The sequence below is a fragment of the Aotus nancymaae genome, unplaced genomic scaffold (assembly GCF_030222135.1).
Source record: "Aotus nancymaae isolate 86718 unplaced genomic scaffold, 86718_ANA_hifiasm-v0.15.2.pri h1tg000032l_0, whole genome shotgun sequence".
Classification (NCBI taxonomy): domain Eukaryota; kingdom Metazoa; phylum Chordata; class Mammalia; order Primates; family Aotidae; genus Aotus; species Aotus nancymaae.
This window is the reverse complement of record NW_026988445.1, coordinates 4199295-4215493: the sequence shown is the minus strand read 5'-3', so window position 1 is coordinate 4215493 and position 16199 is coordinate 4199295. Positions and strand designations below refer to the sequence as shown.

The following is a 16199-nucleotide window of genomic DNA, read 5'->3' as shown; positions in this document are numbered from 1 at the left end:
GAAATTTAAGCCACCTGCAGAAATTTACAGAAGAAATGAGGAGCCAAACGTTAATACCCAAGACAATGGGGAAAATGTCTCCAGGGCATATCAGAAGTCTTCATGACAACTGCAACCATCACAAGTCCACAGGTCTAGGAGGAAAAAGTGGTATCGTGGGCCAGGCCTAGGGTCCCCTTGCTGTATGGAGCCTAGGGACTTGGTGTCCTGTGTGTCAGCAGCTCCAGCCATGGCTGAAAGGGGCCAATGTAGAGCTTCAACCATGGCTTCAGAGGGTGCAAGTCTGAAGACTTGGCAGCTTCCACATGGTGTTAAGCCTACCAGTGCACAGAAGTCAAGAATTGAGGTTTGGGAACCTCCACCTAGATTTCAGAGGATGTATGGAAAAACATGGCTATCCAGACAGAAGTTTGTTGCAGGGGTGGGCACTCATGGAAAACCTTTGCTAGGGCAGTGTGGAAGGGAAATGTGGTGTGGGTGTCCCCACACAGAGTCCCCACTGGGGCCCTGCCTAGTGGTGCTGTGAGAAGAGCCTTAGAATAGTAGATCCACCAGCAGATTGCATTGTGCACATGGAAAAGCACAGACACTCAATGCCAGCCTGTGAAGGCAGCCAGGAGGGAGACTATACCCTGCAAAGCCACAGGGGCAGAGCTGCCCAAGAACGTGGGAACCCACCTCTTACATCAGCATGACCTGGATGTGAGACGAGTCAAAAGAGATTATTTTGGAGTTTTAAGATTTGACTGCCCAATTAGCCAGATGTGGTGGCATGGGCATCTGTAGTCCCAGCTACTCGGGAGGCTGAGGCAGGAGAATCACTTGAACCCAGTAGGCAGAGGGTGCAGTGAGCCAAGATCATGCCACTGCACTCCAGCCTGGGTAACAAAGCAAGAAAAAAAAATTAACTGCCCTGCTTGATTTTGGACTTGCATAGAGCCTGTAGCCTTTTGTTTAGGCCAATTTCTCCCATTTGGAATAGCTGTATTTACCCAATGCTGTACCTTCGTTGTTTCTAGGAAGTTACTAACTTCCTTTTGATTTTACAGGCTCATAGGCAGAAGGGACTTGCCTTGTCTCAGATGAGATTTTGGACTGTGGACTTTTTAGTTAATGCTTAAATGAGTTAAGACTTTGGGGAACTGTTGGGAAGGCATGATTGGCTTTGAAATGTAAAGACATGAGATTTGGGAGGGACCAGGGTGGAATGATATGGTTTGGCTATGTCCCCACCTAAATCTCATCTTGAATTGTAGCTCCCAGAATTCCCATGTGTTGTGGAAAGGACCCAGTGGGAGATAATTGAATTATAGGGTCGGGTCTTTCCCATGCTATTCTCATCATAGTGAATAAATCTGATGAGATCTGATGGTTTTATAAAGGGGAGTTTCCCTGTACAAGCTCTCTTCTCTTGTCTGCCACCATATAAGATGTGCCTTTTACCTCTGCCATGATTATGAGGCCTCCCCAGCCATGTGGAACTGTGAGTCCATTAGATCTCTTTCTTTTGTAAATTGCCCAATCTTGGGTATGTCTTTATCAGCAGCATGAGAACAGACTAATAACAGCTTTCAACTTTTCCCCATTCAGTATAATGTTAGCTGTGGGTTTGTCATAGATGGCTTTTATTACATTAAAGTATGTCTCTTCTATGCCAATTTTGCTGAGGGTTTTAGTTGTAAAGGGATGCTAGATTTTGTCAAAGGCTTTCTCTGCATCAATTGAGATGATGATGTGATTTTTGTTTTTAATTCTGTTTATGTGGTGTATCACATTTATCGACTTGCATATGTTAAACCACCTCTGCATCCCTGGTATGAAACCTACTTGATCATGGTGAATTGTCTTTTTGATATGTTGTTGGATTTGGTTAGCTAGTATTTTGTTAAGGATTTCTGCATCTGTGTTCATTAGCGATATTGGTCCGTAGTTTTCTTTCTTTGTCATGTCCTTTCCCAGTTTTGGTATTAGGGTGATACTGGCTTCATAAAAATGATGTCAGGAGTATTCCTTCTTTCTATATCTTTTGGAATAGGGACAATATGATTGGCACAAATTCTTCTTTGAATGTCTGATAGAAGTCAGCTGTGAATCTGTCTGATTCTGGACTTTTTTTGTGGTTAACTTTTTAATTACCTCATTACTGGTCTGTTCAGAGTTTCTATTACTTCCTGGTTTAATCTAGGAGAGTTGCATATTTCCAGGAATGTATCCATTTCCTCTAGGTTTTCTAGTTAATTTGTATTAAGGTGTCCATAGAAGCCTTGAAAGATCTTTTGTATTTCTGCAGTATCTGTTGTAATAGCTCCTGTTTTAATTCTAATTGAGCTTATTTGGAACTTCTCTCTTCTTGGTTAATCTTGCAAATGGTCCATCAATTTTATTTATCTTTTCAAAGACCAGGTCTTTATTTCATTTATCTTTTTTATTGTTTTAGTTGTTTGTTTCAGTTGCATTTAGTTCTGTTCTGATCTTGTTTATTTCTTTTCTTCTGCAGGTTTGGGTTTGGTTTGTTCTTGTTTCTCTAGTTCCTTGAGGTGTGACCTTAGATCGTCTATTTATGCACTTTCAGATTTTCGAGATAGGCATTTAAGGCTATGAACTTTCCTCTTAACACTGCTTTTGTTGTATCCAAGAAGTTTTGATAGGTTGTGTTACTAGCATCATTCAGTTCAAATAATTTTTAATTTTCATCTTGATTTCATTGTCGACCCAATGATCATTCAGGAGCAGATTATTTAATTTCCATGTATTTGCATAATTTTTGAGGGTTCTTATTGAAGTCGATTTCCAATTTTATTCCATTGTGATCTGAAAGAGTACTTGATATAATTTTAATTTTCTTAAATTTGTTGAGACTTGTTTTGTGGCTTATCATATGGACTATCTTAGAAAATGTTCCATGTGCTGATGAATAGAATGTATATTCTGCAGTTTTGGGGTAGAATGTTTTATAAATATCTATTAAGTCTATTTGTTCTAGGGCATAGTTTAAGTCTGTTGTTTCTTTGTTGACTTCCTGTCTTGATGACCTGTCTAATACTGTCAGTGGAGTATTGAAGTCCCCCACTTTCATTGTGTTGCCTTTTGAAAACTCTTGTGGGTCAGTTAAAGACAGGTTTCTTCCATCTAGTGAATCCACCATTCCCTGGGGCCTTAGAGTCCTGCCTGAGATGGGAAAGCTAGACCATCAGAGATGGCCAATTGCTCCTTCACATCTCAGTTTGGATGCATAGGGTCCAGAAAAGGTGCTTCAATTATTTGACAAGAAGAGAGAAATGTTGGCATTGAAAAGTTCCAGAAATCTTTGCCTTCAGATTACAGAAGACAGCTTTTATCTTCTGTAATACATTTTAACATTTAAATAGTTCAGTGTTATTAGTGGCTAGTAATGTTTTTCTCTATTTTTCCATGCCATTCTATTTTATGTATAATAAAGAACTGAATGTACTGTTACTTTTCTTGCCTTTCTCATTTGCTGTTTTCAATGGTTGGTTGATTATTATTATTATTATTATTGTTATGATATAATTTTTTACACAACTATTTTCTCTAAATAGCTTCAATACTTATCAGCAATTCTTAAACTTTCCCAACCTTGAGTTCTGGATCTTGGTTAATCTTTCTGTCTTCTGAAGATTATTAGATAGTTTTATCATGAAACTTTAAAGGAATCAATTAATTAGTTGTATGTTCTCTAAATGTTTGCTGATACAAGAAAGTATTTCTTTTATCATTGCACATTCTCTTAACTTTTGCCTAAATAAGAAAGAATTTCTGTTGTTTTGACATATAAGTACTCATTTAAATATGTATAAAATTCTTGGATCAAACTATTTCCCCTCAAAATTTGTTGAAATTGTTCCATTGTCTTTCAATGTTTGACATTCCACATAAGAAGTTTGAAGCTTATCTGATTTTTTTTCCTTTATAAATGTTTCTAATTTTTAGTTTACCTTTAAAATGTTGTAACATTCCGTGATATGTCTATCTTTGGATATACTGTGATTATTTTGTAGAAAACTATATTAGTCTATTCAGTTTGTAGACGTAAGTCATTTTGGGTAAGGTTTAATGGGGCATTTCATATCCATGATTATTTATTGCATTTATTTTTTAAGGTAATTAGATTTTTTCTGTTCTCAATGTCTATAATTTTGACTTTCACTGATTTCCTTGTCATTTTCCTGTTATTTCTTTGATACTGTGCATTTTTAACTCTACTCATTTCTGCTTTCAACGTACATTTTAATTCTGCCATTTCTTTACACGTTTCCTTGCTTTCCCTTCCTATTTAAGGCAGATCCCTTTACATCTCTGTCTTTGTGGCTGTCTTTTTATGATTCCACAAGCCTATTTCATAGAGGCTTCTTTTTCATAAAGTCATGTCCCTTTTTTATTTTTGGGTATACATGCAAATATTTTATAAAACCTCCATCCCATTCTCATAGAAGTAACATACACAAAAATTCTGCCTTTGAAGGCTGTAGACAAGATTTCCCTTGTCTTATGGTAGGAAGAAGCCTTGTAACTTATGTTTTCCTACTTAAAAAAGGAGAGATACACTCAGGTCCAGCTTTTCTCAATAGAGAGGGAGGTTGAAATTTACTTGCCTCTTCATTCCAGCTGTTTCCTTGTTAATAGCCTTCATCTCTCAGAGGTAAAATCAAGGTCATCAGCCTTTAATTTTGTGTTGGTCTATTGAACTGAGGATATATCTTCTGTTTCTTAGATGGTTCACTGACTTAAGAAGAACGCATTGAAGTTTAAAGACCTTATTTGAGCAATGAAAAAGCATGCTCCTATGCATGTATTGCTCACAGAACTTCTCATGTGATGACTAGGAATATGTATAAAATTGTATATGTTTCTACATTTTTTTATGTTTTGGACTCCCAAGTGTAACATCCACATGAGTGGATAAACAAATGTTGAAGCAAATGGTAGAAAGAGGGAGAATTACAGCATTCTTGTTACCCAGAAATGCTGCCTGTTTCTGATCTCAAGAGCCTCTATATCATGCAGTAAGACATAAACAGTGGAATCGAATCACCACCTTTTCCTGTTGTCTTTGGGACAATAGGTTCTGTTCTGTTTCAGAGGGGTTGACATATGATCCATGGCTTAGAATGGACATTCAATGGGATCTCATCCAGACGTTGACATATGATCTTTGCTCATTTTGAACTCATGCTAGTGGCAATATATTTAATGTATTTACATAGGTATATTAATTGGAACTTGGTAGTGCAGATAACAGGCACATTTAATAACCCAAGTAAAATCAATTTATATATGTAAGTAAAGTTTGAAGCATTTCATTAATATTATATCTTCAGGACTTAACTTTATAATCAGCTGTTCACTTAATAAACTAAAATACAATGTTAACTACAAATCTAGTACACTTTGCATTATACCATAGCAGCCACAAATTAATAAGTAATAAATAATGCTGTAAGCCGGTAGAAAATGATTCTAGTAACAGAAAAAGTGTTTGCACTCATTATACCCATGGCTTTCCTGTACTTGATGAATATTATCATTCAGGAAAATTTTAAGGGATTTGAAGAGTCAGTTCCTGCCAATGATCAATAATGACCTCATTATTGCATGTGCTTACAATTTTGTGACATCACAGGAAATAAACATTGCAAAACCCAGAGTTTTCCAAATTAATTGCTAAAAGTCTTCAACTACAAACTCTTCCAGCTACACTGGCACATCGTACCTTTTTAACTGTTTCTAGAGCTAAAGTGAAAGCAGTAATGTGTTTAGGAAAAACAAAAAGAAAAACCTAGCGTTCACTTTTTATGCAAAATCACCAAGACTTTAATGTAAAGGGATCCTTAAAAGAAACATACTGTTCTCAAAACTATATTACTTTATATGGCCATATGCTGGGATCTCACATATTAATGAAATCAGATGTCAATAACCATAAAGAGAAATGCAGAGAAATGCCACTTTTTCCTCCCAGTCCTTGGATTAGTGCTGTTGAACTTTTTTTTTTCCTGAGACATGGTCTCATTCTGTTGTCCAGCCTGGAGTACAGTGACATGATCTCAGCTCACCATAACTTCTGCCTCCTGGTCTCAAGCCATCCTACTGCCTCAGCTTCCTGAATAGCTGGGACTACAGGTGTGTGCCATCATGCCTGGTTAGTTTTTATATTTCATGTAGAGATGGGGTATTGGGCATGTTTCCCAGGCTGATCTCGAACTCCTGAGCTCAAGTGATCTTCTTGTCTCAGCCTCCTAAAGTGCTGGGATTACAGGTGTGAGCCACTGTGCCCAGCCTGAGTATTTTTTGATATATAATTTGACATGCAATTTCAGAAAGCTTGTAAGCCAACCCTCCACCCACATCCTGACAAACAAAGCTAATTGTTTCTGTTTAAAGTCTATGAAAATAATACTGATGTAAGTAGAGCAGTATACTACTTCCTACCTAAGAAAATATGGCTGTTTTCGTGTCCTCTTGTTAAAGAATCATCATGGGCAGATAATGAGAAGCAGAGCCTAGAGCAAAGAATAGAGGTATTGGGAGGAAGAGGAGGAAAAAATAATAGACTGGACTTGAAAGGATAAGGGTTGAAGAATTGACGAGTTATATTTGCAGAACAGTTAGTGATTAATATTGGTATCTTTAAAAAGCTTGTCTACATTATAGAAACACATCAAACTAGAAGAGAAGGATGAGAGCTTTGATAAAAATCTAAGTATTACCTTGAGCCAGTCCTTAAGAGGAGCATGCTGTGTAGCCCTGCTACAGTGACAGTGTACATAAAAGGATATCTATCTGAGCATCCTTCTAGGTATCATTTAGCAAATGTTGTTAGCAAATTAAAAAATGACTGTAGGATCTGTGTCAGGAAATGCCCTTTTTTGTATTAGCCTAGCCTTCTCTCTAGGATTATGTTTCTTATGAGCAGAAGTTGTTCCATGTAGGGTATACTTTTATTTCATTTTAGTTTCCTTTCATCAGTGTTATATGAAAGTTCTGATGATTCATTGAATAATTATAAGTAGCAAAGTTAAAATATTTAAAGGAAATTTAAGAAGTTGAGAATTTTATAAGACTCATATTCCTATATAAGACTGCAATTAATTACGGGATTTGGAAAAATGCAAATTATTAAAAAATAAAAACTGCCTGGGTGCAGTGGTTCACACCTCCCAGCAGTTTGGGAGGCTGAAGTGGGAGAATCACTTGAGGCCAGAAGTTTGAGACCAGCCTGGGAAACATAACACCCTGTGTCTACAAAAACTTATAAAAATTAGCCAGTTGTGATGGCCTGAGCCTGCAATCCCAGCTACCTGGAAGGCTGAAGCAGGAGGATCACTTGAGCCCAAGAGGTCAAGGCTGCAGTGAACCAACATTGCACCCCTGCACTCCAGCCTGGCTGACAGAGAGCAACTCCGTCTCATAAATAAATAAATAAAATAAAACTGTCACCACTAGCACCACCAAAAAGAAGATTCCATAAGCTTTTTTTTTAACATTTCCAAAACAAAGACTCCCTAAGCTTCCTTTTTTTTCATTCCAGAAAGCTGATAGAATTTATTTTTTTCCCCTGAGACCCTCAGCTACATTCACCATGTCCTGCATTTATTGTTGACAGCTTTTCAAGACCTACAAGGTGAAGTTGAATATTATACACTTTTTTGGAGTTCTGCTACCTCAAATGAATCTCTAAAAATCTTGCCCGATGTAAACTCTCATGTCATTGGACACCTAAAGCCAAACACAGAGTATTGGATCTTTATCTCTGTCTTCAATGGAGTCCACAGCATCAACAGTGCGGGACTTCATGCAACCACTGGCGATGGCGGTGAGTCCAGATTCTAAGGGATGTTTTGCTTCAGAGATTCTAATGAAATTGATTGATTCTTGCCGGGGTTGAGATCAGTCATCCCTCCATTATAAAATTTCCGGTGCAGGAGGGAAGGGGGTGGGGGCTAAAATGCTTAAGTGCTCACTGTCGTCAGTAGCAGATCAATAAGCAGTCCCATTGAGACAGCAGCACAAGCTCTAATAATGAGATATTAGCCCAGTTTGTTCCTGTTCTTTTCAGTGTATACTTACTTTAGAGCTGAGTTCGCATCAATACACCGTGACATTTAGAAACATTTTTTTTTTTAAGATTTGCCCTCAGAAGCAGTATGTTTTTCAAAACGACAGCCAAACACAGTGAGGGCCCTCCCTGAGTCACCAGAAATGGTAGGTGGAAGTTCAGCCACGGAGAAAAATTGCCTATGACTCATTTCTAAGCCAGTTAGCAAGGAGGAGGAAGCAAGGGAAGCAACTTGTGAATCTGAAATGTGTTTGGAATGGTCTTTCTAATCTTTTTGGCTTTATAAAGTCTCATTATAAACATTATAATATCATTACCTCCCAAGCAAGTGTTCCAGGTCATTAGCAGAGCTCTTTAAGTGTGGAACCCATTTCCCTTTGTGGTGCCAAAGGTCGGCACCTTTTGTTTATAAAATAGGTAGATCACAAGGACAATTCTTCAACTAGTTAAGATGGGTTCTTATGATAAAAATAGGTCTTTGCATAGTTATTTCTGACATGCTTGAATAATTATGTAATTTAACGCTAAGCAAGATTTTTTTCTTATGTTAGATTTCATCATTACCTATGGTAATCAACATTCAAAATCATTTACATAATGACAATATTGCATTATTGCTTCATATTGCTTGAGTTATAAGCTAGTAACATCAAATGATTTTTCACGTTCCACCAGCCTTGTTGTATCTGAGTTTTATTTTTTGCTTAAGGAGCAAGTTTTATTTCCTTCCCTCCCTCCCCTGCACCTTGAAGGTAGAGAGTGAAGGGCTGGAAAAAAGACAAAAAACAGATATGTGTTAGTGGTGCAGATGGGTGAATAATTTATCATCGTATCCCACTGGTCACATAGTGCTGAAGATTAGCACTATGCTGGTGGTATAAAGCATTTTACCACCAATTCTTATGGTTTCTAACTGAGAGTATAATAAGCCAATTTACAGAGGACTACAGACTGTGATAACTTCATCAGAGAAAAGCAGATAAGCAACGAACCCTTTGCTAAACCTAAATACTAATCTGCATTTAGTTTAACATGTGCTTTTTCAGAGACAGCTGGAGTTTATTCAGTTTCTTCCTTTAATTCTAGAGCCTCAGGGCGTGCTTCCTCCAGAGGTTGTCATCATCAACAGTACAGCTGTACGTGTCATCTGGACATCTCCTTCAAACCCAAATGGTGTTGTCACTGAGTATTCTATCTATGTAAATAATAAGCTCTACAAGACTGGAATGAATGTGCCCGGGTCGTTTATTCTGAGAGACCTGTCTCCCTTCACTATCTATGACATTCAGGTTAGAACATTGTTTTTTGACGGTTAGGCTTATGGATATGTTAAATAAAACATGCCAGGCTATGTCTTCAAGTGGATACCTTCTGTCTTGGTTACAGATTATTTATTTGGTGGGGAAAGGAAAAGAGAGAAGGGAAATTGATCAGAATTAAATCTGTGTGCTGTGGGCAAACATGTGAGTCTCTGGAGAGAAGATAATGATAATATGAAAAACGATGGTGATGAGGATGGTGATGAAATTCTCACTGGCAAAATGAAGCTAATCATGTATTCTAAATAAATCTTGCTGAGCAGTTTACCTTTTCCCTGGATCTTTTACTGAAATCAAAATCAGAATCAGCTTATAACTATGGAGATGTTCTTTTTCTTCCCATTTCTCCTATTTACTAATTTAATATTTCCAGGGAAGTTATGAAACTTCACTTGGTGTCAATTTCCTTTTTTGTAGGGGCAATGGACTAGATGACTTAAAACATTCTAGCCACCTCCAGCATTCTGTGATTCTGAATGCAACAGGAAAACATAAATAAAAAATATAGCAGACAAAAAATATTAAAAGATTTTATCTGAAGATGAAAGAAATATATTTATTCATCACTCAAAAAATGTTCAATGATCCCCGCATATGTGAGAGCAGTTGTAGTTAAACTTTTTGCTCTTGGATGTCTTTAAGAATCTTATGAAGTCAGTGTACTCTGCCTTAGAAAAATATTTATGCACCTTTATGACAAAATTTAACATGCAATGTCAGAAAGTACATTGATCACTTGAAGTCAAACTCATAGACTTCTTCAGGAGCTATTGGCCTTAAAAGTAGAAAAAATATAGGGAATACTAAGGCATATAAAACTTCCTTGTTTTCCTTCTGTGAAGGTAATTCCTTAGTTTATATGCTTTAGCATATAAAGGAATTATCTTCATAGAACTGGAAATCTTGTTGGAGTACTAAGATACAGAAGATAGCAAGCCTAAATGTGCAAATGAGTGATTTAAAAAAACAGACTATTTCAGAAACCCCACATTTAGAGAAGGCTTACAATTTAGTAAATTTTTAAATGAACTATGCTATGTCTAAAATTCATAAGAGCTTCGTAAAATAATTTTCATAAGATATTAAGCACAGAAATTTTATTTGGCCACAGAAACTTTTCACTGGTTCTATCCATTTAGTAGTACGACCTCACTGAGGTTTCCATCTCCTTTTCCTGAATTTGAGGTTAAGACGTACGTAATCAGCTGGCTACAACCAATACTTTAGTCTCCCCTACTGTGACCCATAGGCCTAGCTTCCTAGGAAAACCAAATAAAAATATCTTTGAACAAAGAAGAAAGGTACATTAATTCTTTTTCTTTCTTTTTTAAAATTTAAATTTATTTCATTTTAAGTTCTGGGATATATGTGCAGGACATGCAGGTTTGTTACATAGGTAAACGTGTGCCATGGTGGTTTGCTGCATCTATCAACCCAGCTCCCAGGTATTAAGCTCCACATGCATTATTAGCTATTTGTTCTGATGTTCTCCCTCCCCCCATGCCCCCCAACAGGCCCCAGTGTGTGTTGTTCCCCTCCCTGTGTCCATGTGTTCTCACTGTACATCTCCTACTTATAAGTGAGAACATGCGGTATTTGGTTTTCTGTTCCTGTGTTAGTTTGCTGAGAATGATGGTTTCCAGCTTCATCTATGTCCCTGCAAAGGACATGAACTCATTCTTTTTTATGGCTGCATAGTATTCCATGGTGTACATATAGCACATTTTCTTTTTTTTTTTTTTTTTTTTTTTTTTTTTTTTTTATTGCATTTTAGGTTTTGGGGTACATGTGAAAAACATGCAAGGTTGTTGCTTAGGTGCATACGTGGCAGTGTGATTTGCTGCCTTCCTCCCCTTCACCCATATCTGGCATTTCTCCCCATGCTATCCCTCCCCAATTCCCCACCCCCCCACTGTCCCCCCAACTCCCCCACAACAGACCCCCATGTATAGTGCTCCCCTCCCTGTGTCCATGTGTTCTCCTTGTTCAACACCCGCCTATGAGTGAGAACATGTGGTGTTTGATTTTGTGTTCTTGTGTCAGTTTGCTGAGAATGATGGTTTCCAGGTTCATCCATGTCCCTACAAAGGACGCGAACTCCTCGTTTTTAATGGCTGCATAATATTCCATGGTGTATATGTGCCACATTTTTCCTGTCCAGTCTATCATCGATGGGCATTTGGGTTGGTTCCAGGTCTTTGCTATTGTAAACTGTATAGCACATTTTCTTTATCCAGTCTGTAATTGATGGACATTGGGTTGATTCCATGTCTTTGCTATTGTGAATAGTGCTACAGTGAACATACGTGTGCATGTATCTTTATAATAGAATGATTTGTATTCCTTTGGGTATGTACCCAGTTCTGAAATTTCTGGGTCAAAAGGTCCTAGGTCTTTGAGGAACTGTCACACTGTCTTTCACAACAATTGAACTAAATTACATTCCCACCAACAGTGTAAAAGCCTTTCTATTTCTCCAGAGCTTTGTCAGCATCTGTTGTTTCTTGACTTTTTAATAATCACCATTCTGACTGGCATGAAGTGATATCTCATTGTGGTTTTGATTTGCATTTCTCTAATGATCAGTGATGTTGAGCTCTTTTTCATGTATTTGTTGGCTGCATAAATGTCTTTTTTTGTGACTTGCCTGTTCATATCCTTAGCTCACTTTTTAATGGGGTTGTTTCTTTCTTAAAGTTTTGTCAAATGGATAAATTGCAAAAATATTCTCCTATTCTGTAGACTGTCTGTTCACTGTGATGATAGTTTCTTTTGCTATGCAGAAGCTCTTCAGTTTAATTAAATACCACTTGTCAATTATTGCTTTTGTTGCAATTGTTTTTGACATTTTGTCATAAAATATTTGCCAGTGGCTACATCCTGAATGGTACTGCCTAGGTTTTCTTCTAGGATTTTTATAGTTTTGGGTTTTACATTTAGGTCTTTAATCCATCTTGAGTTAATTTTTGTATAAGATGTAAGAAAGGGGTCCAGTTTCAATTTTCTGCATATGGCTAGTCAGTTTTTCCAGTACCATTTATTAAACGGGGTATCTTTTCCCCATTGCTTGTTTTTGTTAGGTTTGTCAAAGATCGGATGGTGGTAGATGTGCAATCTTATTTCTGAGTCTTATTCCATTCCATTGATCTATTTATCTGTTTTTGTACTAGTACCATCCTGTTTCAGTTACTGTAGCCTTGTAGTATAGTCTAAAGTCAGGTAGTGTGATGTCTTCAGCTTTGTTCTTTTTGCTTAGGATTGTCTTGACTATATGGGCCCTTTTTTAGTTCATAAAATATGAATTTTAAAGTAGTTTTTTCTAATTCTGTGAAGAATGTCAATGGTAGTTTATGGGAATATCATTGAATCTATTTTACTTTGGGCAATTAATTACTTTGGGTATTTCTATTTCTCCACAGCTTTGCCAGCATCTGTTGTTTCTTGACTTTTTAATAATCACCATTCTGACTGGCATGAAATGGTATCTCATTGTGGTTTTGATTTGCTAATGATCAGTGATGTTGAGCTCTTTTTCATATGTTTGTTGGACGCATAAATGTCTTCTTTTGAGAAGTGTCTGTTCATGTCTTTGGCCCACTTTTTAATAGGGTTTTTTTTTTTCTTGCAAGAGAGAGTGAAAACAGATGAAGATACAAAAGACCAAAGTAGAATTCAATAATTGAATTTTGTTATTAGAGGTTCTTATTCCTGATTACTATATTTTTGTGAAACTTTTTGCAGTCCAATGCTGTTGCATTTCTGGAAATTTGATCATCAGATTTTTGTGATTTTCATTATGATTATAAAGGTGATTTGGTTTTATTTAAAATAAGCATGGCCATTATCATGATATTGATTCTTTCTATCAATGAGCATAGAATGTTTTTTCATTTGTTTGTGTCATCCCTGATATCCTTGAGCGGTGGTTTGTTTTCATTACACACCATGATTCCCATAACCTACCTGAGTTGTCTTAGCATGGAATATGTGGGCTGATATTTATGTTCATGATTCTTACAATGAGTCCATGTATGCAGGTAGGCCATAGGCCAAATTATAAAATAAAAATCATGCTCCTCATACATTACAAATATAGCTATATAAAAAAGACTAACATAGGAAGGTGATGGAGGATTTGCTGTATTGTCTTCTTTTGACCCGTATTCAAGAAAGCTGAGTTTTCAAAAGGCACCTTATTCATTTGCTTTATCAAGACTCGAAACACAACCTAGGGGTGAGAACACTGTATGCTGTGCATGCATATGCAGCTCAGCTTTCTTATTCTGGAGTAAGAGTTGAGGTTTAAAAGTATTTCAGGCCTTTTCTATGGGGAAGGCTTAATTTACACCACTACTGGTTTGAGTCAGGCATAAGTAACGCAAGCCAGTAGGTATAAATGAAGCCGCCTCATCTGGTAGACTGAAGAGAGTGGAAACAGATGAAGATACAAAAGACCAATGTAGGATCCAATAATGAATTTTGTTATTAGTGACTAAGAGGTTCTTATTCCCAATTATTATATTTTTGTCATTCTTTTTGCAGTCCAAGAATACTGTACTTGATATAGCTGTTGCACTTCTGGAAACTTGAACATCAGATTTCAGTGATTTTCATTAGGATGTCAAAAGTGATTTGGTTTGATTTAAATTAAGCATTTAATTGGCATGCCTAATACCTCAGAATTAAGGTTCTCCATGATAACCCCATCTATAAAATAGCTATTGATTTTAAAGTACATAACACACCCAAGTAGCTACTTTTTTTTTTTTAGATGGAGTCTCACTCTTGTCACCAAGGTTGGAGTACAATGACACGATCTTGACTCACTGCAACCTCTGCCTCCAGGGGTCAAGTGATTCTCGTGCCTCAGCCTCCCAAATAGCTGGGATTACAGGCACCCGCCACCAAACCTGGTTAATTTTGTTTTGTATTTTTAGTACAGACAGGGTTTCACCATGTTGGCTAGGCTGGTCTCAAACTCCTGACTTCAGGTGATCCGCCCACCTCAGCTTCCCAAAGTGCTGAGATTACCAGCACTGCACCTGGCCAAGTATCTACTTTTTGAATAATCCCTTTACATGTCCCTTTTAAAAAGAAATAATAATTTCATTTTTACTCAGTTTCATCTCTTTTTAATGTAAATATAGTAAGCCTTATATTTGTGTTTCATTCACATGTTACGCAGTATCATTACAGCACTAGAAATAGGTCCCAAAATGGAGATTTGGAATATTAACATTAGTAATACAAAAATATTGGCACATTTCTCTAACATTTGAGGTTAAAACATATATAATCATCTGGCTACAACCAGTAGTCATTGGTCATTTTCCTTTGACCAATGAATCAAAAGAAATGTTTTCTGGAGAAACATTTGAATATGCCTAAGTAGTTTAGAGCTTAAAATTATCTTTAGTATTTAAATGAAAAGGCAACAGGGTACAACGGAGACCAACTCAGATATCCCAAATCTTGCCAGCTTGATCATATTCCCTGGTTTCTCTGCAAATTTGTTTAAATGGAGTTATGAGGAATAAATACTTATTTGTGCAAGTATCCATTATAATACTTGACACATATTAGATATATAATAAATTCACTTGAATTGATTCTGAGTTACCTCATTATGTATCATATAATCAAATTTTTTCAATATGTATAAAGTTCATTTTCATTAATTGTATTACAGCATTATATTTTAAGTTTATCTGCCTTTATTTCAGGTTTAATCGGACATGCTCGGAAGGTAGGCTCTTGACAGTGTTTAAACATCCATTAATACCTCAAAAGACTATGGCATCAATAAGTAACAGAAGTCATACAGCATTATGAATGTATGGCTCAACTACTGTTTAGGTGTCCTATGAATAAAATAGCATATCTACTAAATACAGGAATCCCATTTGCCTTTCCTCAAACACCAAAGGAACAATCAGAGAACTTCACATAAAAGCTCAGAATTAGTGTTTAAGATTCATCAGTACCTAGCTTGCCTTCTCCATTTATGTATTAGATGCTGAAAGTAAATTAGTACTGTAAAAAGTACAATTCCTCTTTGGTTTATCCTTTAATTGAGAGCAGAATGATGTTGCTTTGTAGATGTCCCCAGTCTTTTGTATATTCATTTCTCTCTCCTCCCTCTTGGTTAATGCATTCCTTTTGTGTTACTAATGCTTGATGAACCCCATTTCTAACCTTCAGTTATTCCACCCTCCTCGGTTTTTATTCAGATTAGGTGGCAGAATTAAAGGGATGAATGATGATTTTCTGCTGTGATTAAGGTAAAAATACAATTGCATCTGGAACAAATGGATATAAAATAGCTCAGCCATATTGGAAGGCTTCTCTAGGCCTCATTTTTCTTCCATTAGACATTAGCATTTAGGCTATTTGTTACAATGTCAAGACTTCCAGAAGATATCATCACTACATGACTTAGTTATAGATTTAGAGAACAATAAGCAGTGATAACCTATTATGCTTGCAAACTATCACTTGGGCATCTTCCATTCCTTGACTATGCTCTGAGCAGATTAATGTATCTTTCTCTTTCTGAATTGTTGCAACCAGAGACTAAACATCACCATTCTCATAACTAAATCAATTGTCCTGATCCCAATTCTGTACCCTCCTCTGAGCTCATTCCTTTGGAGTCAATTAACATCAAAAATGAATATTGATTAAACCTCAAGAGGTTATAGAGAACTATAAGAGATTCATGTGAAATGAGAGTAAGTGGGATTCAGACTATTGTTGGTACGTATTTCAAAAATAGTTGCATTTATTCTTTTCTAAACAAATGT

At 36.7% G+C, this 16199-nt stretch overlaps 1 protein-coding gene across 1 annotated transcript in view; it reads left to right on the top strand.

The window, feature by feature from the left end:
* USH2A (usherin) overlaps positions 1-16199 on the top strand; it is a 775604-nt gene that overhangs the window by 543860 nt on the left and 215545 nt on the right. The window contains exons 45-46 of the mRNA XM_064383503.1: positions 7625-7834; positions 9164-9366. Of these exons, the coding sequence (XP_064239573.1) occupies positions 7625-7834; positions 9164-9366 (413 nt within the window). The remainder of the gene's footprint in view (positions 1-7624; positions 7835-9163; positions 9367-16199) is intronic.